General features: G+C 42.9%; 1 protein-coding gene and 1 non-coding gene across 2 annotated transcripts in view; both read right to left on the bottom strand.

Moving 5' to 3' along the window:
• Nucleotides 1-435: 435 nt before the first annotated feature.
• On the bottom strand, nt 436-507 carry TRNAC-GCA. Its single transcript has one exon. It is a non-coding gene; the product is annotated as a tRNA-Cys (tRNA).
• A 4,889-nt stretch (nt 508-5,396) lies between these two features.
• Nucleotides 5,397-22,670, bottom strand: part of ZNF777 (zinc finger protein 777) — a 31,422-nt gene continuing 14,148 nt past the window's right edge. The window contains exons 5-7 of the mRNA XM_036759090.1: nt 15,390-15,503; nt 7,807-8,055; nt 5,397-7,025 (exon numbers count right to left, since the gene is read on the bottom strand). Coding sequence (XP_036614985.1) covers nt 5,836-7,025; nt 7,807-8,055; nt 15,390-15,503 — 1,553 coding nt within the window. The 3' untranslated portion in view covers nt 5,397-5,835. The remainder of the gene's footprint in view (nt 7,026-7,806; nt 8,056-15,389; nt 15,504-22,670) is intronic.

Below are 22,670 nucleotides of genomic sequence, written 5' to 3'. Positions count from 1 at the left end.
GGTGCCGGGGTCTGTGCTGAATGAAGTCTGGCTGGTCAGCAGTGGGCCCTGACCAGCTGGCGGCACTGCCCTGAGACTTCTGCCGGGCCCTGAAGAGGCTGTGAGAGGAGAGACGGCGGCCCCAGGTGGAAGTCAGTTGGGCCTGCTCAGATTCTCTGCCTGCTGAGGCCATCACAAGCCAAAAGTGCTCCGGGAAGCGGGTGGCCTCAAGGCCCCAGAGAGGCAAGGTGGTGCGACGACGAGGCACAGGGGGTGGCAGCCTGAGGTCAGGGGGTGACCAGCCGGTGGCTGGGCCTGGAGCCGGGCCTGGGCCTGGGCCAAGCCTTTGTGGAGTATGCCAGCCACAGGTCCTGCTCAGGCTGAGGCCAGGGCAGGAAGCTGCAGGGTCAGGAGGAAGAGGAGCAGCTGGAAGGCCTAAAAGGTGAGGCAGCTGGTAGGGGGCACCTGGATTTGAACCAGGGACCTCTTGATCTGCAGTCAAATGCTCTACCCCTGAGCTATACCCCCTGGCCCACAGGGACACCCTCAATTAGCACCTTTCCAAGCTGCCCGCCACACCCACTGCAGCTGGATTCCAGAGGCATTGCCAGTGGCTGGGAGAAGCCTCTGCGGCACCCAGCTGTCAGCCCTGTCCTTGGGGACACCAGTCACCCCCCGCTTCGAGCCAAGAGGTCTTTTAGTGGCTCCTTTCGTCATAACCTTGGAGCCATAGGCATCTCTGCACTTTGTCCTGATGCTCTGTACGTCATGTCTTAGGCCCTGTGGGCACCCAGCAGACAGGCCCTACAGGTGCCTCAGCCGTGTGCCCTATACAACTGCCTCAAATCCTTGCTTGGTTTCTGTGGTTCACTGAAGCCCACCTGCAAGGCAGTCTGTCCCTCAGGAGGAAGAGTGGTCCTTTTTGCCCTTTACCCCTTGACCCTGTCTGTCCCCTGTCTATCTTCCTTTTTAACTTCAAGCATTTCTTTCATGAGTACTAGTTTTGTCTTTTAGTATGCTGATCATTTTTTTTTTTCTGTTTTTGTGATTGATTCTTTTTCTCCACCTTTATTTATAATTTTGTGTTCCTCCTTGAGAGTGTTTAGCTTCTAGAATCCCACATTTTTCTTAACCCTGGTACTGTGCCCCACGTTACAGCCTATTGGAGTAGGCCACTCCATATGTAATTAGCCCTGCCAACTGCCACATTCCTGTAAGTCTGTTTTCTTGCTTCCTTCTTTTCATTTCTTCATTATTCTTTATTTTTCTGGTCATTGTTCTAGGTTACCTTTTTAAGAGAATTCACTATTTAATTTCAACCAGCTGATTCTTCAACTTTAGCCAACGTCTTTTTGCCTGTTCCAGGAACAAGTCAGCCTCATGATCATGTGCCCCTAGATTTGAAATATTTGGATGGGCAGTGTGGTGACCTGAGATGGAAGTGGAGCCTTTTTTTACTCCCTACCTTTCTTTCCTGTCTTTGCGTTATTCCTTCCTGCCCCTAAGCTTTCAGCATGCCCTCTGATGCCCACATTGCCCCTCAGCCCCTTCGAATTGTCCACCTGTTTTGCTCTGATGTGATCCCTGGGTATGAGGATGGGCAGGGCTGGTTTGAATTGGTGGGTTTAAAGAGGAGTAGTAAAGTGGTTAATAGGCGTCCATGGAGATAAGATACCGGGCAGATCCTGTGAACACATCAGCAACCAGTGGTCCTCAGTAGGAGGCATACTCACAGACACACAAGCAAGACTTCTGTCATTGGCAGGACAAAAGCAGATGCTGGATGCAAGTCCAGGCCATTACCAGGCCCTAGGGTCCAGTACCTATGTACTCATGGTTTTCATTGATTTGTATAGAGTGAGTGGCCTCATATCTCTGGGCCTCCAACGGTTGTTAAGTGGTCTGACTTGAAGTGGTCACCATTTGGCACTGAGTAGCTGGTGGCATCCTCTGAGGCTTCTTTTGGCCCCACTAGAGTCTAGTAAGGGAGTAAAGAGGGAACATCTACAATTTTTTTTGCCTGATCAGAACTAAAGTTCCCTAGATGCCTTCCCCCTCTCAAAAAGCCAAAGGAAGAATGTATCATTAAGTCCAGAGACAAGGTGGAGTCATATGGATGATTGTAGCCTGATGTCCACTAGCATCCTTAGCATATGACTCATTGAGTTGTGCCTTCTACCCCTAAAGATGAGGCTTGGGCTGTGGCAGGAGGTCAAGTAGGAGAATATGAGGGGTTTCCTCTTGGCTCTGCTCAAATGTCATGTCCTAGCCTAGGAGGAAGAGGAGAAGCAGCTGATAGGGGGCACCTTGATTTAAACCAGGGATTCCTTGTTCTACAGTTATATGCCTTAAGTCTAAGTTATGCCCCATGGCCTACAGGAACACCAGCCATCAATACCTTCTTCTTTGGGCAGACCCCTTGCCATTGTCCACAGATCCATGGTATAGCCAATCCCCACGGCAGGAGTGGGGAAGCTGTGGCTTCAAGGCCACATGTGGCCCTCCAGGTTCTCAAGTGCAGCCCTTTGACTGAATCCAAACTCCCCTTAATAAAAGGATTTGCTCTGTAAAACTTGGACTCAATCAAAAGGCTCTGAGAACCTAGAGAGTCACAAGAGGCCTTGAGGACACAGCTTCCCCACCCCTGCTCCAGGGTCTCGATGTAGGTCTGTGGCTGACTGAGGCGGGCCATTTGAGGTAGACTGGCAGCAGGCACTGTCTTGTGCCATCTTGTCATGGTCAGGCAATCTCTGGGATCAAATGTAAATTCCTCTCTTTGGCATTCGAATTCTTTTATGACCCCTCCCCCTGCCTTTTCAATCTTTTCACACTTTGCTCTCCCCCTTGTACTCTACAATCCAGTAATACTCAAGGTGGGCTTTATATCTGGAAGCAAATAATATTAATCTGGCTTCTAAGCTACCATTCCATATAGAGACCAGGCTGGCCATTGGCCTGAAGAGAAATAGGTTGTCTCCCTGACATGATTTGAGATGCCAGGGTTTTTTTTTTTACTTCACATTATTTTCTCAATAATAACTTACATTCAATAGGTCATTAAGGTTTACAACATTTTTCTCACAATTCTACTTTGAGGCAGAAGGCCTTATTAACCTCTTTTTAAAAAAGGTAAGGAAAGTGAGGTTGGTAGAAGTCAAGATTGCCAAGCTCATGTGTCTCTTCAGGAGGTACCTGAGCTTGGATTTACCCCCAGGCCTTCTGATTTCCAATCCAAGTTTTTGTTTCACTGTAAAACTCTCCCTGACTTGACTGCCGGGCTGTCTGAAATCCCACCATTAGAAAATTATTTCTTGCAGATTGAAGCATACTACTTGGTCCCTCTTTTTTTTAATTTTATTTTTGGTTTTGTTTCATCTTTCTCATGATTCATTTCATTGGTTATAATTGTTCTTTATAACTTGATTATTGGGAAAATAAGTTTAACGTGAAGGTACATGTAGAGCCTATATCAGATCACATGCTGTCTTGGGCAGGGAGAAAATTTGGAACTCAAAAACTTGTGGAACTGCATGTTGTAAACTAAAAATAAAATAATATATATCTAAAAAATTATTCTTATGGGTTAAAGCATTGCTTCTCCAACATCTACTCAAATGAAGCCTTCCTTAGAGGAGTAACCCTGTCAACTGCTTTCAGTTCTACCAGGAGTAACCTCCCCTAAGCCATTATCAGAAACTAGCTCATAGTAAGGCACGAATTAGATGATGTCCTCCTTGTGGGCACAGAGGGAATAGGAGCTCACTGTGGGGGGGGGGGGGGGGGGAGTAGGAAGAGGAAGAAATAAAGAAGGGAATGTTTGGGGAGCTTGGGGTCCTGAGTCATTTAGGTGGAAGAAAGAACATCAGAAGTTGGGAATGTCCAAGAGGAAGGAGGTGGGAGGAAAGGAAAGACAGACAACTACCATTTTATTGGCGGTTCCAGCTTTCCAGGTGGTGCTTATCTTTTGTGAGTGCTTTATTTTTTAAATCTGGATTTCCTAGGAAAAGACACGTTCTAGAAGCGCTGACTTATTCCCTGGATGGCATGACCAGGTGGGGCTCTTTGGCTCGCTCACTCAGGGGCCATGGACAGAGGTTTTGAACAGCTTGACTTTCTATCTTCTCCAAAATCCTAGTCCTGGGGCAGCTAGGTGATCCAGTGAGTAGAGCACCTGCCCTAGAGTCATGAGGACCTGAGTTCAAATCCAGCCTCAGACACTTGACACACTAGCTGTGACCATGGGCAAGTCACTTAACCCCAAATGCCCTGCCTTTCCCCCTTTACAATCCTAGTCCCAATTCTGTTGATTCATGGATATATTATCTCTCTAGCTAGATTTAAAACTCCCTGAGGGCAGGAAGCATCGTAATTCCTTGTATTACGTACCCAACCTAACACAGGGCTGGGTACACATTGAGCGCAGAACTTGATGGATGGTACCTTCACACTTCCCCGTTCTCTTCAGCTCCTCCTTTCATTCTGTTCTCTCTACAAGTCATTGTGAGTGGCCACAGTGCCCCCACTTTACTTTGAATAACCTTCTCTTTTCCTTTGGCCTCCCTCTTGATAATCCATTTTGTCCTTGGGTCTCAGTTTACTCACCTGTAAAAGGGGTCAGTGCTTTCCAGCTCTAACATTCATTCCTTCGGCTTCTCCCTTAAAATTTACTTTTTCTAAACCAGTTCTAAACCAGCATCTTATTCTCTGCTCTGTCCTCCAACATAGGCCAGATGTGGAGACTGACAGTTTGGTACCTTATCTACTGCATGGTGACAATCACCTTTCCTCTCGGTAAATACTTATCTTTCCTTTCCATTTTCACCCAGCCTGTTCAATTTAGATGGTGAGATGAGGCAAGAAAGTGGCTTGGTGCCCTCTTTCATACCTATTCGAAGTACTTTGTAGCAGCAGTCACCTCGCTGCCCAAGAGGGGGCTGCACTGCAGGCCCCCAAGAAGGGATCTTAGTATCCGCTATGGGACAATCCTTTTCCTTCCACGTAACTCCAGCCACCATGGGCTTCCTCCTCCCTACAGCCCTAGGACTCGCCCAGTCGGGGAATGCCGGCCCTTTGGCACTTGATCATCTTAGCTCGTTTATTACACTACTGTCCTGGCTCTGTTTTCTGATGGCCTCCTCAGTCTTATTTCCTCAGGATGAGATTGTAAGCCTAGAGACGGCAGTGACAGGTCTTAAATTCCTGCCAGACTTCACCTAGCAAAGCGCTGAGCATTACGGGGGCCCAGAGGAGGCCAGCCCAGTGAAACTGAACTGACGCTGGGCAAGCAGGGACCACACCACACTCCAGTCAGTCCCACGCCAACCCCACCCAAAACAAAAGAAAACAAAAACAAAAACAGCAAACAGGAAACACTCGTCTTTTAAAAATTACTCTATTATTATCAAATAGAACCACAGTATCCAAAAGGTAATTATAAAGTTCTATCCCCAACTAAATCAACCTGCACCACCCCCAGGTGACCCCCAGAGGCCGGCAGCCAAATCACTCCCCCCGTGCTGATTGGTTTCATCCATTTTATTGTCAAGGAAATTAACAACCCAAGGGGGTTCCCCAGGCCCTCGCTCTCCCCCTTGGGGCAAAGGATGAGGGAAGGATGGCAGAGTGCAACCTGGTTTCACTACCCCCTATTTTCCTGGGGGAAGAGGGTGGGATGGGGGGGTTACAGTAAAGGGGTATGCTTCCCCTCAGCGCCCCCGTCCTCAAATCCGGGGTCTGCTGTCCTCTGGGGTGGCAAGGAGGCTGGATGGGTACAGAAGCGGGATCCTGCCTCGTCTCCCCTGCCCCTGAGTGCCACCCGGCAAGAAGCAGGGCCCGGGAACAAGGGGGAAGCCTGGCTCACTCTCCGGTGTGAGTTCTAAGGTGGTACTTGAGCGACTGTTTGTAGCGGAAGCACTTGGCACAGTGGGTGCAGGGGTAGGGCCGCTCGCCGGTGTGCGCCCGCTGGTGCTCCAGCAGGTGATGTTTCTGCGTGAAGCGCTTGCCGCACTCGGTGCAGTGGTAGGGCCGCTCCCCGGTGTGGATGCGCCGGTGCTCCAGGAGGTGGTGCTTGCGGATGAAGCTCTTGCCGCACTCGGGGCAGGCGTGCGGCCGCTCCCTCGAGTGCACGCGGCAGTGGTTGGTGAGCTTGGACTTCTCGCTGAAGCTCTTCTCGCACTCGGGGCACTTGAAGGGCCGCTCGCCCGTGTGAGTCCGCTGGTGCCGCAGCAGGTGCGAAGGCCGGCTGAAGCTCTTGCCGCACAGGCTGCAGATGAAGGAGACCTCGTGCTTACCCGCGTGCACGCGCTGGTGGATCACCAGGCTGATCTGCAGCCGGAAGCTCTTCTTGCACTCGGGGCAGGTGTACGGGCGCTCGCCGGTGTGCGTGATCTGGTGCTTGGTCAGGCTGGACTTGTGGCTGAAGCTGCTGTCGCACTCGGAGCACTGGTAGGGCTTGGAGCCGCCGCCGCCCCCCGCCCCCAGGCCCGGCGACTTGGGCCGCGGCTTGAGCGCGTGCTTGGGGGCGTAGGCGGGCCCGCGCTCGGGGGACGCGTAGCCGCCGCGCACGCGGTGGATGCGCTGGTGCAGCGTGAGCTGCTGCTTGTGGCGGAAGCTGACGTCGCACTCGGCACACTCGTACGAGCCCTCCTTGATGTGGTTGCGCTGGTGGATGATGAGGTTGATCTTGAGGCGGAAGCTCTTGCCGCACTCCATGCACGTGAAGGGCCGCTCGCCCCGGCGGTTCCGCTGCTGGTTGGCCGCCGAGGCCGCCGCGGCCCGAGGTTCGCCCAGGGAGGGGGGCGCCAGGCGCTTCACGGAGGCGCGGCCCCCCAGGTGCAGGTGCGGGTGCGGGTGCGGGCGGCTCTCGGGGCCCTCCGGGGGCACGGCCACCGGCAGCTGGGCCGGGAAGAGCCCACCGTCGTATCTGTCGGCCAGCGGCCCGAGGGCCTGCAAGTGCTGCGCCTCCTCGTCCTCCTCCTCTTCCTCCTCCTCGTCCTCCTCCTCCTCCTCCTCGTCCTGTTCCTCGGTCTTGATCACGATTCCCTCGGCTGTGGGGGGAGAGAGCGAGAGAGGCCCCATTAGCAATGGGGCAGCGCCGGGTCCTCGGTCCTCAGCAGGGACCGCCCGGACCCATGGCTGGGAGCCGCCTCTCCGGGGCTGCTCCCCACTCCGCCCCCCTCCCCACCCCGCGCACCTGGGATGGTAGAGCTGGAGGGAAACAGCAACCCCCAAGTGTGGCACCCCCATTTACAGAGGACAGAGAGGTGGGCTATCCGTGACTCGTCGAAGTCACAGGGACTGGGACCAGACCACAGCGGGTCCGACGGCAGTACAGCGAGCCCTGGGAGCCACGTTTCTGGATCGGGACCCCCAGCCCGTCGCTCCTGCCCCAGAGGCACGTGTCCCTCCTCGCAGTCATGAACCAGAACCATCCTGCCAACGTGGCATTTAATCAAAAGGAGGGAACGAAGGGACAGCATAACTGGGCGCAAAGCTATTACTCTCTGGTATGAAATTCTGGGCTCCTTGTGGCAGTTGTGTCTGGTCTAATTAAACAAACTTTTTAAGCACCTACAATGAGTTTCACATCTCATTCCCTTTCCATTCAATTTAACAATAGCATAGCAGGGTACGCTTTGGTGGCTGCCAAGCCTACGACCTGATCGCACAAAGCTCTCACCTGAAAGAGGCCCAGATTTCCCCTGCTGTTGTAAGGCACCCAGGTACAGGCTTCCCCTGCCCACTTCTTCCCTTTCAGGCATACAAGGGGCAGTGAGTCCCTCGAGACAAGAGGGCCTAGGCTGGCCAGTCTCTGCCTTCCCATCTTACCTGTACAGTTTCTCTGCTGCACCAGCATCTGCTTCAGTTCACTGAAATCCCTGGTGTCTTCGGGGGATTCCCCCAGCCTGGCCTCCTGCTGTGCTTCTGACTCGGGCTGTTCCTCACAGGCTTCCCTCAGCTCTGACTCCTGAAAGCCATGTTCTTCTACTTGTCCTGCCAGTGGTTCTGGTGTTTCCAGGCTTTCAGAGCCTTCATCATTGGTCTGTACTTCAATTTTTATGACAATTCCATCATGTGCTGGGAGAAAGAGAGAAAAAGGAGAACTCAGGAAATATTCACACTTCACTTTCACAGATACACTTAGGTATTTTTTTTTTGTATTAACGCTTATTTGTGCACCTGTCAAATTCCCAGTAACCTCCAAGAGGGTGAGGGCAAGAATATCTCTTCACCTCTCTGGTACTAGCAATGTAACCATGCTACAAAAAAAGAGATCCTAAAAAGGATCCCATAAGAACCATCTCCGGATGCTATGGAGCCTCCTGAAAATCTTAATATGGGATTGACACTCCTATATGACTGAAGCAAGTTATGTGTGATCTTTCATGGGAGGAGAGCATTGGACCCTGATTCTACACTGTAGGTCTTGCATTTTCCCCATGGTGCTGTGCTCAAGCTTCAGGTCAGAAGACCTACCTGAAAGTCCCCTTACTATGAGGTGTTTCTGATGCTTTCAGAATAGAACTCTCTGGGATACAGTCCCAGATGGGCCTGCCTTTGAGCTAACTTGTCCTCTGTGGAAAAGTTTATGACACATCCAGGGCAGTTGCTTCCAGAAAGATCAAAGCAAACTGATTTTGCAACAGAAGAAATCCATACTGAAGGCCATAAAGTCCAAAGGTACACAGAAATCAACTTTCAAGATATCTTAAAGATGGGAAGATTCCAAAAGAAGGAATAAGACTCTGCCTATATACCTACTTCATCACCTCTTAAAAAAACTTTGAAAGTAATCATGCTATATTTTCAGACTTTTTTGATGTACTGATTAGTTATGCTGACTTCTTTGTCTTTAAAAATACTGTCTATTATGTGGGATGGCACTCTGGAAGAGTAGGGGAGGGATACTGGGGGAAATTATAATGAAGTAAAAAATGATACAGCAAAATTTGTTTTTTAAAAAGAAAGTAATCTGTATGTGGACTTAGGGGATCCATCATGAAAAGGGAAAAGGAAGACTTTCACACATGGTATTGTGTGTTGCCAGTCATATAAACAGTCGAGAGGTTGAATGATTATAAAAGCCATTAAAAGAAGAGGAAGACATCCCAGACAACGGGTGGATCCTTTGTGGATGGTTTATGGAAAGCAGTGGACAGGAATCACATAGGATGAGGTGATCTTCCAAGGTGGATGAAGGGCCCACATCTATCAGACTCATCCATTGTAACCTGAAGTACTCTCAGGAGTCCCAAACCTCACAAGCCATCCACCTTCTGGTCATCCAGGGCCAGCCTTCTGCATAGGCAGAGGAGGTGGACACCTAGATGGTGTGACCTGGTGAACATAAGGAAGCTCCCAGTCCTCAAAAATACCTCCGGAACAAGATGCCACTGTTAAAGACTGAGTCTTCTGACTTCCACAAACACATTAAGCACCTGCTGTGTGTGCGCAAGGTGGTGTACAGAGACGAAAATCAAAATCTAGGGGGAGCAAAGCTGGCCCTTGTGCTCACAGTACTTCCTGGCATCATGAAGCATGGACTCCTCCCTGCTGTCTTTTTCATAAATGCAGAGGTTCCCAAGATGATTAATTCATCAAATTGCTAACACTGGTGATCCCGTTCTCTCAGACTATAGGGTAGCCAGAAGGCATGGGGCCCTTGGGAAGAAGAGCAGGCGCAAAGCATGGAGATGATGAAGGATGCAGGCAAAGACAAACTGTGTAGATGTCTCCATTTCACCAGAGCTTGGACTAGAAAGGCACACACAGTCATCCTAACAGTGTGTAGGCCGGTGCTTTGAGCATCACAGAAAAAGTACACTATCTGAAAAAGATGCATTAATTTAATTGCAAAGGTACAAGTTTAGGGTATGGCTTTGTGGAGATGTTAACTCTTGCCTTCTTCCCTACCATGGGCTCCAACCTCAAGCCCTGCTTAGGGGACAAACGGTACATTACAAAAATAAAAACCTTTCTGAGGTTCCTACTTCCCTGTGAAAGTTCTGGGCCCAGACACAAATCTCAGGTAGCACCATAAGGGCTGGGATTATTTACTTCCCCTGGGAAGGGGGAGAGATGCTTCAGGGATCAGGTGCCCTGGAGAGGTACGTGAAAGGAATTATTAGAGCTGGGAAGAGCCTTTAAAATAAGCTACTCTAAACTATCCTCTTATAAAATAAGGAAACTGAGTTTGAAAGAGATGAAGAGACTTGCCCAGGATCCCAATGGCCAATTAGTGTCGGAGCCAGGGCATGTCTGGACTCCTGAACTAATGCCCTTTCTATTGTGCCATGCTGCCTAACCCAGGTATTTTTTTAAATAAATTTTTGTTGATATCTTTTGATTTCTATATCACCAAATTTCTCCCAGAATCCCTCCCCTTCTACAGAACCAGTCTATATAATTATGGGTTGTTTTTTTTTTTTTAAGAAAAAAAGAAAAAGTTAATAAAACCAATCAGTACATTGAAAAGTTTGGAAATAAGTGCAATTTATCACAGCCACTGACCTTATACCTCTGAAACTAAGTGAGGTGGGAATGTCTTCTGGTGGTTCCTCTTTGCAATTTTGCAATATAATCTTTTGATTGCTTTGTGGTTGTTCTTTCCATTTATTTCTATTGTAGTAGTCACTGTGTATATTGATTTTTTGGCTCTGCTTACTTTACTCCATATCAGATTGTGTGACTCTTTCCATGCTTCTCTGTATTCATCATATTCATTTCTTATTGCACAATAATAGTCATTACATTCATGTACCACAATTTGCTTTGCTATTCACCAACTGATGGAATGTCATCTCCTATGTGGGATGCTCTTCCTCCTCCATTCCCAGTATTGACCTCTCTGGCCCAACTAAAACCCCATCTTCTGCAGGAAACCTTCCCCAACCCCCATAATCTTAGTGCCTTTCCTCTCATCAACTTCCTGTTACTCTTGCACATAACTTGTTTGTATACATTTGTTTGCTTGTCCTCTCCCTCATCAAACTGTAAGCCGCTGCACGGCAGGGCGTTCTCCCTGCTCAGCACAGTGCCTGGCACATGGCAGCTGCTTAATAAATGTTTCTTGCCTGTCTGACTGATGGACACCCATTCTCACTCCAGTTATTTGCTACCACCAAAAGGGCTGCTATAAATGTTTTCATGTACATGGGGACTTCTAATCAATGACCTCCTCAGGGTATAAGCCTAGTAGTGGAATCTCTGAGTCAAAGGGTGTGGGCATTTTAGTCACTTTATTTAAATTACTTTCCAGAATGGTTGTACTGATTTAGAGCTCCACAAACTGCACTAGTATTCAAACCTTCTCACAACCCCTCTAATGCAGATGATTCTAATCTTCTGTCATTTTTATCGATTTTCAGGGCATGAGGTAAAACCTCAGTTTGATTTACATTTCTTTTATTATTAGTGCATTGGAGCATTCTTTATGTGGTTGTTAGTAGCAATTCTTTTGAGAACTGTTCATATCCTTTGACCTTTGACTACTTATCTACTGGGAAAAGGCTTTTAGTTTTAGATCTGTTAGTTGTCTTGGTTTGGAGTCTCTGAAAGCCTATCGGTAATTAGTAGCCTTTGATGTCCCATAGCCTACACATGTCCAAAAGAAAATTCATCACCTTTTATCTGAACTATTACAATGACTTCCACATTGATTTCACTTCTAAAATCAGCTATTAGTTTCCTCATTTGGCCTCCCTCAACCCAGTGGGCCTTCCCTTTTAATAAAAGATTTGAAAAGAAAAATTAATACCTTAACTGAATTTGACAGAATTTGCTATATTCCACATTCACTGAGAGGTGTATTTTCTCAAATCTTCTCTGGGGCAAAACTTATTCATTATAATGACACAGTGTTCATTTTATTGTTCTTCCCATTTGCAGTGTTGTACTATTAAGTATATTGATTTTCCTGGTTCTGCTTACTTCACTCTGTGTCAGTTCATAAGTCTTTCCATGTTTCTGTGATTTATGTGACTTTGAGATACCACAACTTATTTAGTCATTCCCCAAGTTAATAGGCATCTATTCTTTTCTAGTTCTTTATGACCACAAAAGGGGATGCAATGATGCTTTTGTATATGTGGGACCTTTATTTCTGTCTTTGACCTCCTTGGGGTATGTGCCCAGCAGTGGAATCTTTGGATATAAGGATATGGACATCTTAGTTAATTCTGGGGAGCATAATTCCAAATTGCTTTCCAGAAAGGTTAGACCAACAGCACATGCTAGTTTTCCCATGGTTTGTCCAGCATCTCTTGTTATCTTGGATAATTTCCTAGCTATGGAGTAAAATCTCAGAGTACTTCTTTCCCTTGATGACCTCATCAGTTACCACACACCTACCATCTGTATGGCAGTGATTCCCAAATCCCTCATCTCTCCTTTTAGTCTCTCATCATGAACTCCCTATAAGACATTCTTTTAAAAAAAAAACTTTTTATTCTGAGTTTAAACACTAAATGAGGATTTGAGAAAGATGGTTGTATGTGAAACTGTGATTCTCTGAAGTACAGCTTGCATTTCCTTTTAAGTATATAATAATTTCAATACATAACTTTCAAAGTTAGCAGTCTTGTCTGTTTCCTTCTGACTTTCTATTGTCTTCTGTACATTAAAAACTGCTGCAATTATCACATTTTCTTTCTTTTATTTTTCTCTTGATATTTTGGTAACCTATCATATAGGCTCCCTTTCCTTGCCACCTCCTGACCCTTACCCCCACCAATGAAAAAAAACTTACAACAAATATGTACTATCAAGCAAAACAAATTCCCACAATGGCCATGTCTTATTCTGCACCCTGAGTCCATCATCTCTCTGTCAGGAGGTGGGTAGCATGCTTCATCATCAGTCCTCCGGAACTGCCACTGAATAAGACTTTCAAATTTGTTTTTCTTTACAATGCTATTATATAAACTGGCCTCTTGGTTCTGCTACTACTCTGTACTAGTTCATGTAAATCTTCCCAGATTTCTCTGGTTGCCACATCACTCTGTTGACTCATATTGGGTTTGCAGCCCACTAAAATCCCAGTTATTTTTCAGGCAAACAAATATGCATAGTCAGGCAAAATAAATGACCTCAGTGGCTGTATGTGAAATTACATATGCTTAATTGTGAAACCAAAATCCATCACTTCTCTGTAATAGACAATATATTTCATTATTGGTCCTCTGGAATCATGAGTGTATTGATCACAGCTCTTACAGCTTTTAAAGCTGTTTGTTTTTACAGGTTGTTTTTTTTTTATAAATTGTTCTCCTGGTTAATTTAGAGATACAAATTTTCTAAGGACTGCTTTAGATGTATCACAAAGGTTTATATGTTATCTCATTGTTGTCACTTTCTTTGATGAAATTACTTCTTGTTTTTATGACTTGTTCTTTGACTCACCAATTCCTAAGGATTAAATTATTTAATCTCCTCTTAATTTTTAGTCCCTTCTTCAATACTTCAAAATTTCATCTTTTGTTGAATATAATTTTTATTGCATTATGGTCAATAAAGGATGTTTAATTTTTCTACATTTGTGAGGCTTTTATTTGTAGTACAAAGTCAATTTTTATAAAGGTGCTGTATATATAGCTGAAAATCATGAATATTCCTTTCTGCTTCTATTCAGGAACTGCCAGAGATCTATCATATCTAACTTTTCTAAAATTCTATTCAGGTCTTTAACTTGTTGTTTACCTTTATGTTAAATTTGGCTGAGTCTGAAAGGGATACATTAAGGTTTCTTTTAGATGCTATATTTGGTAAGAATTTAAAATGGTTTATTTTCTAAGGTGATTTAAGTATAGTTTCCCTACTTATCTCTTTTAAGCCTACTTTTATTGTTGTCTGATATCATGATTGTTATCCCTGTTTTCAGAGTTTATCTGAAGCATCATGACTTTGTGGTAGCCCTTTAACTCTGTGTATATCTTTGTTTCAAATATTTTTTGTTTGTTTTTTTTTTAGTAAAAATCATGAACACTTCTTTTGCTCATATTTTTCACCACTTATCCATCACGGAATGGCTTGTTCATATATTTGTGTTACTTTCTTACATGTTTGGATACCAGATCCCAATGGAAAGATTTCCCTCCAAAACTGACCTTTTTCCTTTTCATTCTAGCTGAATTGATTCTGTTGGTGCAAAAACTTTTCAATTTTATGTATAGAAAATTATCCATTTATTCATAGATCATTATCCTCTTTTGACAGAAGGAAAATTAATGCCCAGATATAGGCATGAATATTCCCAGTGGGAATATTCCCAGGATAGAGTAAATCCCTGAAACCCTACTGCCTTTCAGTGCAAAGGAAGAAGGTACATAAGAACCATACCAGCAAAGAACAGGCCCCAAATTAGAGCCATTAAGAAATCCATCAAAATTCTTACAATTTATATCCTTTGACTCAGCAATCCCACTACTAGGCACATACACTCAAGCGAGTCAAAGACAAAGGGAAACATCCCAAGTCCCAGGTCCCAGGTGAATATCCTAATATTCACAGCAGCACATTTTGTGGTATCAGAAAATGGGAATAGAGTAGGTGCCCACTGCTTGGGGACTGGCTAAACAAACTGATATATGAATGGTAATGTAATATTATCATATATTAATGAAGAATATGAAAAATTCAGAGAAACATGGTTAGACTTGGATGAAATGATACAGCAAGAGAACAACATAAACAATGACAATAGTAAACGACGTGGTAAATAAACAGAAAATTTTTTTTAGTAAATTAAAACAATATTTAAGAAATGGAGAGCTAGGGATAGCTAGGTGGTGCAGTGAGTAGAGCACTGGCCCTGGAGTCAGGAGGACCCAAGTTCAAATCCAGCCTCAGACACTTGACACACCTACTAGCTGTGTGACCTTGGGCAAGTCACTTAACCCCAATTGTCCTGCCTTCCCCCTCCCCCCCAAAAAAATAAAATAAAAATAAAATAAAAGCTATAGATAGCTAAATTCAGAATAAATGTAAGTATCCAGTATTAAATCCAGAAGTCAGAAGACTATGAATGCCAAATTATGCAGATGAAGACAATCACAGTTGCTATTATTGGTCAGCTTTGCTTTATTCTTTGTTTCAACAGAGGGAGTGTGCATGTATGTGCATGTGCGTGAGTGTGTGTGTGTAGAGGAAAGTACAAAGGGAAATGAACTGTAGTGTAAAAGATATAAAAACATTAATTAAATTTTGTTCAATTATTTAGACATTTGGCAAACATAAGAAGGGGCAGAAATCCAAAAGCAGATCTCATGGTCGCCTTCAGGTATTTTTTATTTACAGTTTGTTGCATTAGGTTCTCTAACATATATCTTCTCTCCAATTTATCTCAGAAGAGATAAAACCCAAAGTTGCAGTGGTAGAGGAAAAAGTTCTCTGTGTTAATCCTGTCAGCCACTTACCAGTACTGGGGTCAGTTGGTGTCTCTCCTTCCTCTGAATCTTCCTGTTCCTGCATGGCTGGCCTCTCTCCTCTTTCCACCTGTGACATAAGGTCTGGTTTGGAAATTGCATAGTCTGTCCAGGAAACAGGAAATAAAAAAAGATCATGGGATAATGTTAAACCAGGTGCTGTTAACATGCCGAACGTGCATATGTGCTATACTAGTAGTTATCAACCTCTGAAAAGGGATGTGCTTGTCCCTTTAGATATTAGATACATTTTCTTCCACATGTTGTCTGAAGCAGTGTTAAATTGTTTTAATAATTACTGCTACGTAGTATAATTTGAGACCTGGTTCTGCTAAGTCCCCTTTGTTCCCATTTCTTTTCATTATTTCTCTTGAGATTCTTGACCTTTTTTCTCCTGTATTAATTTCATTATTTTCTTTTTATAATTTTATAAAGTAATCCTTTGGTAGTTTGATTGGCATGGCCTTGAATAAGCAATTTAGGTAGTACTGTCATTTTAATAATATGGGCTCATGCTACTTATGAGTGCTGACTATTTTTCCATTTTTTAGGGTCTACATTTCTGTAACCAGTTTTTTATAATTGTGTGTGTATGTGTGTGTGTGTAGTTACCATGTGTATCTTGGAAGCTAGACTGCACCCAGTATAATCTCTAGTAATTTAAAATGCAATTTCACTATTTCTTCTTGCTGGGTTTTATTACCTATAAGATCTATGAATAGTAGAAAAGTTCATGACCAAACAAGAAACAGAGAGTATCATGAAGATAAAATGGCTAATTTTGATTACATAAAATTTAAAAATTTTTGCACAACCAGATCTAATAAAGCTAAGGTTAAAAGAGAAACAATTAATTTGGGAAAATATTTGCATCAAGTCTCTTGACAGAGGATTCTAGGAAGATGTCAAGGTAGGTCAGAAAACTTTCAGCTCTCCAAATTTCCACCCTAAAAAAGGACAGAACATCACTGTAGGCCAGCAGAAATAAATAAAAGTCAGGATAAAGCAATTGTTCTCCAAAAACAATCTAAGAAAGACCCCACTTCCAGAAGTGAGAGTTGGACCTGAGTAAAGTGCAAACACTTTCAGGCCAACTCTACAGAATCTACAGACAAGTCCAGGGGACAGCTGAGCTGGGAGACAGCCTCAGCCTCCAGAGCTTTCACATCACTGACAGTGCAGGGGGTGGGAAGGCTGAGTAGGAGAAGATGGAAGGACCTTCCGCTGTGGAGCACACCTGTGCTGACCTGACACATCCTGGGCTGCTACAGGTGGGTGCAGTAGCAGAGGGGCAGGGACTTTGATGACTGTGGGCACTTGCAGGAGAGCAGAGGCCCTGGTTTCAGTTCCAGGGCAGAGGACAGCTATAGTTTACAACTACTGGAAGGACCGCAGGGAACAAGATCATTTGCGAGATAGTATGGCTGAGTGCCCTAGCCATGGCTTAGGAGTGGAGAGGACAGCCGAAGGTTGGACCTGGAGACAGATTTCAAAAAATAACAGCAAGAAGGACCTGAGGCTTGGATATCATTCCCCTACACTTTGGGACTAGAACTTGATTATACTAATAGCTGCTAAAACCAAAATAAAAATGAGAAAGAACCCAACCATAGTTACTCTGGGGATAGAGAAGATTGGGGTTCATATTCAGAGGAAGATAAAGGATCTAAAAAAGCTATTCCTTTTTCAATGAGAAATGTCACATGGTCCCAACCACTAATAGTTCTTGGAGGAACTTAAAAAGGACTTTAAAAATCAAATAAGAGAGCTCAAGGAAAAATTTTTTAAAAAATAAGAGCAATCCAAGAAAATTATGAACAGAAAGTTAACCAATACCTTGAAAAGTAGAACTGGGCAAGGGGAAGTTAATGGTATTCTAAGACAGGGCTGTCCAAAATGCGGCCCCACACAATTTAGGCCTGCCTACAAGCGCAGAAATTTACATAAATGCTTTAGTAAACAAAGCCGAGCTACCGCAGAGCTCTCACTAAAATGGCAAATCAAAATATATTGTCTGTTGTTTCAATAAAAAACTAAGGTTGGACATCCTTGTTCTAAGACATCAAGAAATAATAAAATAAAATCAGAATGGAAAAAGATAGAAGAGAATGTGAAACGTCATCAGAAAAACAACTGATCTGGAGAACAGATCAAGCAGAAATAAGAATAATGAGACTAACTGAATGATATGATTAAAAAGAATCTTGTTACTATATTATAAGAAATTATCAATGAAAATTGCCCTGAAGTTCTAAAATAAGAAGGCAATGTAGAAACAGAAAAAATCCACCCATCACCACCTGAAAGAAATTCCAGGGGGAAAACTTGTAAGAATATCATACTCAAATTTCACTCAAGTTTCAAAGCTCCCAGGTCAAGGACAAAATATTGCAAGCAACAAGAAAAAAAATTAAATATTATGGAGCTATAATATGGATTACACAAGACCCTAACAGGTACTATGCTAAAGGACCATAGGTCTCGGAATACTGTATTTCATAGAGCAAAAGAGCTAGGGTTGCGACCAAGGGTAATCTACCCAGCAAAGTTAAATATAATCTTGAATGGAAAAAAAAAATGGACATTTAATGAACTGAAAGACTTTCAGATATTTGTGACAAAAACAGCAGAATGTAATGGAAAATTCAACATATAAGATGCAGGAGAAATATAAGGTAAACATTAAAGACCAATTATAATGGACTCAATGAGGTCAAATTGTTTACTTCTTAATTCAAAAATGTTATTAGTACTTTTATGACTTATCATGATTTGGGTAGTTTGAAAGAAAGGCTTGGGCTGAACTGCGATTGATGGGGTAATTCTAAAAAAACTATAGGGAGAGATAAAAAGGAGTACTTCTCTCATACAAATGAAGCATAAAAGGAAAAACCGATACAGAAGAAGGTAGTAGCGGGGAGAGAGGGTAGTGCTAGAATTTTACTCTTACCAGGAATGGGTTAAAGAGGGAGTGTGTGTGTGTGTGTCTGTGTGTCTGTGTGTGTGTGTACACACACACACACACACACACACACACGGGTATAAAAGTCTTCTAAATTCAGAAAGAAAGAAGAGAGCAAGGAGACAGGGTCTGGGGAAGAGGATGAGGGCAGGACTCTTACAGGGGTGGGTGGGCTAAGGAATAGGAGGGCAAGGTAGCAAGTAGAAGTAAAGTAGGGGAGTGAGGAGGGATAGGGTAAATAGGGTGAGAAGGATAGTGAGGATAAATAGGAAAGAGGAAAATACACAAGTAGTTATAGCTTAGAATGTGAACGGGACGGATTTACCCATAAAATGGAAATGGAGAGCAGATTAAAAATTTGAATTCAACAATATGTTGCTGTCAGCAAACGCAGTAAAAATGAGAGAGACACACAAAGATAAGATAAAGAGCAGGAGTAGAATTTATTACATAAAAACAAGCAGGGGTAGTAATCATTATCTCAGACAAAGCGAAAACAAACTTGATCAAAAGAGAAAAATAGGGGTAATTACACTATGTGTCAGCAATATTATTCAATGTTGTTTTAGCCCATTTAAAATAACTAGATGGTATAAAATACCTGAGAGTATACCTGCCAAAACAGATACAGGAACTACATGAACATAAGCATAAAACACTTTTTATACAAATAAGGTCAGACCTAAATAACTGAAGCAATATTTATCGTTCATGGGTAGGTAAAGCTAATATAATAAAAAAAAATGACAAATTTACCTAACTAATCTCCTTATTCAATGCCGTCCCAATCAAACGTCTAAAAACTTATCTTACTGAGTTAGGAAAAAAACAATAGCAAAGGCCATTTGGAAGAATAAAAGATCGGGAATTTCAAAGGAATCAGGGAAAAAAGATGTAAAGGATGGAGATTCAGAAGTATGAGACCTTAAACTATATTATAAGGTGAGAGCATTGATGAAGTTTAAAATGGATAATTCTGATTATTTTAAACTAAAATTTTCTTGTATAAATAAAACCAATGTAGCCAAGAATAGAAGGAATGCAGAAAATTGGGGAAAAAAGTTTCACAGATAATCTCTCAGATAGGATGTGATTGGGTTAGAATATTTCTGTGGTATAGGAAATGATGAGCTGGCTGACTTTGAAAAGCATGAAAAGACGTAGACCTATGAAAGAAGATGCTATGCATATTTAGAGAAAGAGATCACAAGTGGAAATATGCATATTACAGTCTTACATATGTGTATATGAGTATATATGTATATATATATGCATGTTTATAGATGTTTATGTATATCTACATCTACATATATACACACACACACACACACATATATCTGTGTTTAATCGTAGCCTTCTTTAGGGTAAGGTAAAGGGAGGGAGGGGAAAAAATAAAGTAAAAAGTGCATAGCAGAGAACAAAAGAAAATCCATGAGGAAGCAAAGAAAAGCTGAATAGCTTGGAAAACAATATGTAGTATTTGTTATGTAAGTTTTCTTGAAATGGAAGTTTATTGTTTTATATCAGGTCTTCCTACGTTCTACTGTGTACATGGCAACGTTCTTTTTTTTCCTTTTCTCATTTTGTATATAAGTTTAAAGTGAATAAAAAACTTGCAAAACAAAAAAATTTCTCTAATCAAGGTTTCATACATAAGGAATGAATTCAGATTTGTAAGCAAAAGCACTCGAGGCCACATATGGCCTTCTAGGTCCTGAAGTGCAGCATTATGACTGAGTCCAAGTTTTAAAGAATCCTTTTATTAAGGGAATTTGTTCTATGAAGTTTGGATTCTAACAAAAGACTGCACTTGAGGACTTAGAGGGCCACATGTGGGCTCGAGGCAGTGGGTTCCCCACCCCTGAATTAAGAATATGAAGAGACAATTGTCAAAGAAAGAAATCTAAGCTATCTATAGTCATATGAAAAAGTCCTCCAAATTAGAGAAGTCAAAATTAAAGTAATTCTGAGATTCCACCTCAAACCCACAGAAAAATTATAAATGTTGGAGGGGCTGTGGGAAAAAAAAGGCACACTAATGCACTGCCAGTAGACTTGGGAATAGGTAGAACCACTCTGGAAAAGAATTTGGAATAATATACAAAAAGTTACTAAACAGCATGTGTCCTCTGACTGAGCTATGCCACTGCTAGGCCTATACCCAAAAGAGATCAAAGAAAGAAGAAAAGGTTATGGACAAAAATAATTATAGAAACTCCTTTTATGAAAGCAAAAAAAAAACTGAAAACTAAGGAGGCATCCATCAGTTGTAGAATGGTTGAATAAATTATAATACGTAAATGTGATGGAGTACTGTTGTACTGCAAGAAATAAGGAAATAAATGATTATAGAAAGACTTGTATGAAATAATGCAGAATGAAGTAAAGCAAGAAAAACAGTTTATATAAAATCAGTATTATAAAAATGAAAATTTTGAGGACTTTTATAAATTGATGAAGATGGAAATGAACAGAACCAGAGAATAACTGAATACAATAACAACACTGCAAAAACAAAAATAACTTAAAGGGTTGTTGTGTAGTGCAGGAATTAGATTTTTCTCCCTGGCCCAGGTGGGCAGGACTAGGCATAATGCTTTTTGATTCACTGATTGAGGCAAATTTAGATCGGATAGATTTAAGGAAAAATATCTCCTTAGAGCTAATCAAAAGCAGTCTGAGCTACATTGGGAGGTAATGGATTCCCTGTCCTTAAAAGTCTTCAAACAAAGATTGGATGACCACTTGTCAGAGATCCAGTAGAGCAAGGATGTCAAACAGGTGACAGAATTCCTGGCAGAATAGGCACTGGCACTCACCAATGCCTCGCTGAACCAGATTAAAACATAAATGGAAAGTAGTTAACAAAATAAATAAAAATGCAGTAGAATATAGATAATTTTCTATCTGAGTTTGACACTGCTGCTGTAGAGAAGATTCTTGCTTAGGTTATGTTGGACTAGATAGCCTCCGAGGTCCTTTGCAACTCTGAATCAGCAAATGGCAGTAAGCATTAAAAAGGGGAGGCCCAGGGACCAGGAAGAATGTCAGTGCTTGCCGGGGTGGTGCACATATTCAATCAATCAATTAGCATTTATGAAATGCCTTTTATGTGGCAGATACCATGGTAAGCGCTGGACACATAAAGAAAGACAGTAACATGGTCCCTGCCTCAAAAAGCTCACAGTGTAATAGGGCAAACAGCATGAAAATAACTATGAACAAACAAGCTACAGACAGGATTAACTGGGGTTAGTTTAAAGAGAAGGCTTTGAGATTGGTAGGAATGGGAAAGGCTTCCTCTTGCAGGAGGTCGGACTTTAGCTGAGACTAGATGGAAGCCAGGGGAGTCAGGAAGGGGAGATGAGGTTTGGGGAAGAATTATGAATTCAAAGCTTCAACTTCCTGCACTCTAGACTTCCCACTTTGGGGCATATTTCCTTGGCTTTGAACTATGACCTACAACCAACTCACTGCTTTCAGCCCCTGGGAATCAGTACCTACAGACTCCCCTGTTCCCCCACCTACCAAGAGAAGATTACCTTTACCCCCACATGGGACTTCCCTAATTTTTGTCTAATGTACCAGTCCTACTTTGGACACTTGGGAGCGTTAGAGCCCAACACTCTTCTTGGTATACAGGAGTAAAAGTGACCTTTTATCTGAATTCCAAACGCTTCCAAGATGTGCCTTCAAAAAGTACCATACACTGTTCCCTTCATGTGACTGTGACATCATGCAACTCTATTATCTCCTATTCCCCTGAGGTCCCAAGGACCCTGAGGATTTCCTCCAATACTGGGTACAGAAGGAGTTTTTCAAAAAGTATAGAAGAAAAAGCCAAAAAGGAAAATTGCAGTAACACAGCTCTGAGGAACGACATCAGTTGTTCTTAACCACTCTCTCTGGGTAGGCTTATAATAGCTGTAAGACTCAAAACTGTACCAAGGATTACACTGGTTAGAGTAACTGGGTGACTTTTTTCTTCTATTTTTTTTTTTTACTAAATTAGAAAAATAGAATATATCACCTTCATTTCCAAATATATCCCTCCCACTTCCCTATACAGCAAACCATCCCTTGAAACAAAAAATTTAAAAGTAGTTTAGCAAAACGATTCCACACATTGACCAAATCTGAGAATAAGAAAAAGTGATTTTCTACAGTACTTACAATTTGTTCTGCACATTTTGGTAGGCTCTGGATTCAAATCCTACCTCTTCTGCTTACTGACAGTATGACCTTGGGTACTGAATCAATCAGTATTTAGGCAGGTAGGTGATAGCAGACTAAAACACTGGACCTGAAGT

Source organism: Trichosurus vulpecula, chromosome 5 (assembly GCF_011100635.1).
Source record: "Trichosurus vulpecula isolate mTriVul1 chromosome 5, mTriVul1.pri, whole genome shotgun sequence".
NCBI classification, from domain to species: domain Eukaryota; kingdom Metazoa; phylum Chordata; class Mammalia; order Diprotodontia; family Phalangeridae; genus Trichosurus; species Trichosurus vulpecula.
Note: the sequence above shows the minus strand (reverse complement) of the source record. Positions and strands in the feature narration are given on the sequence as shown.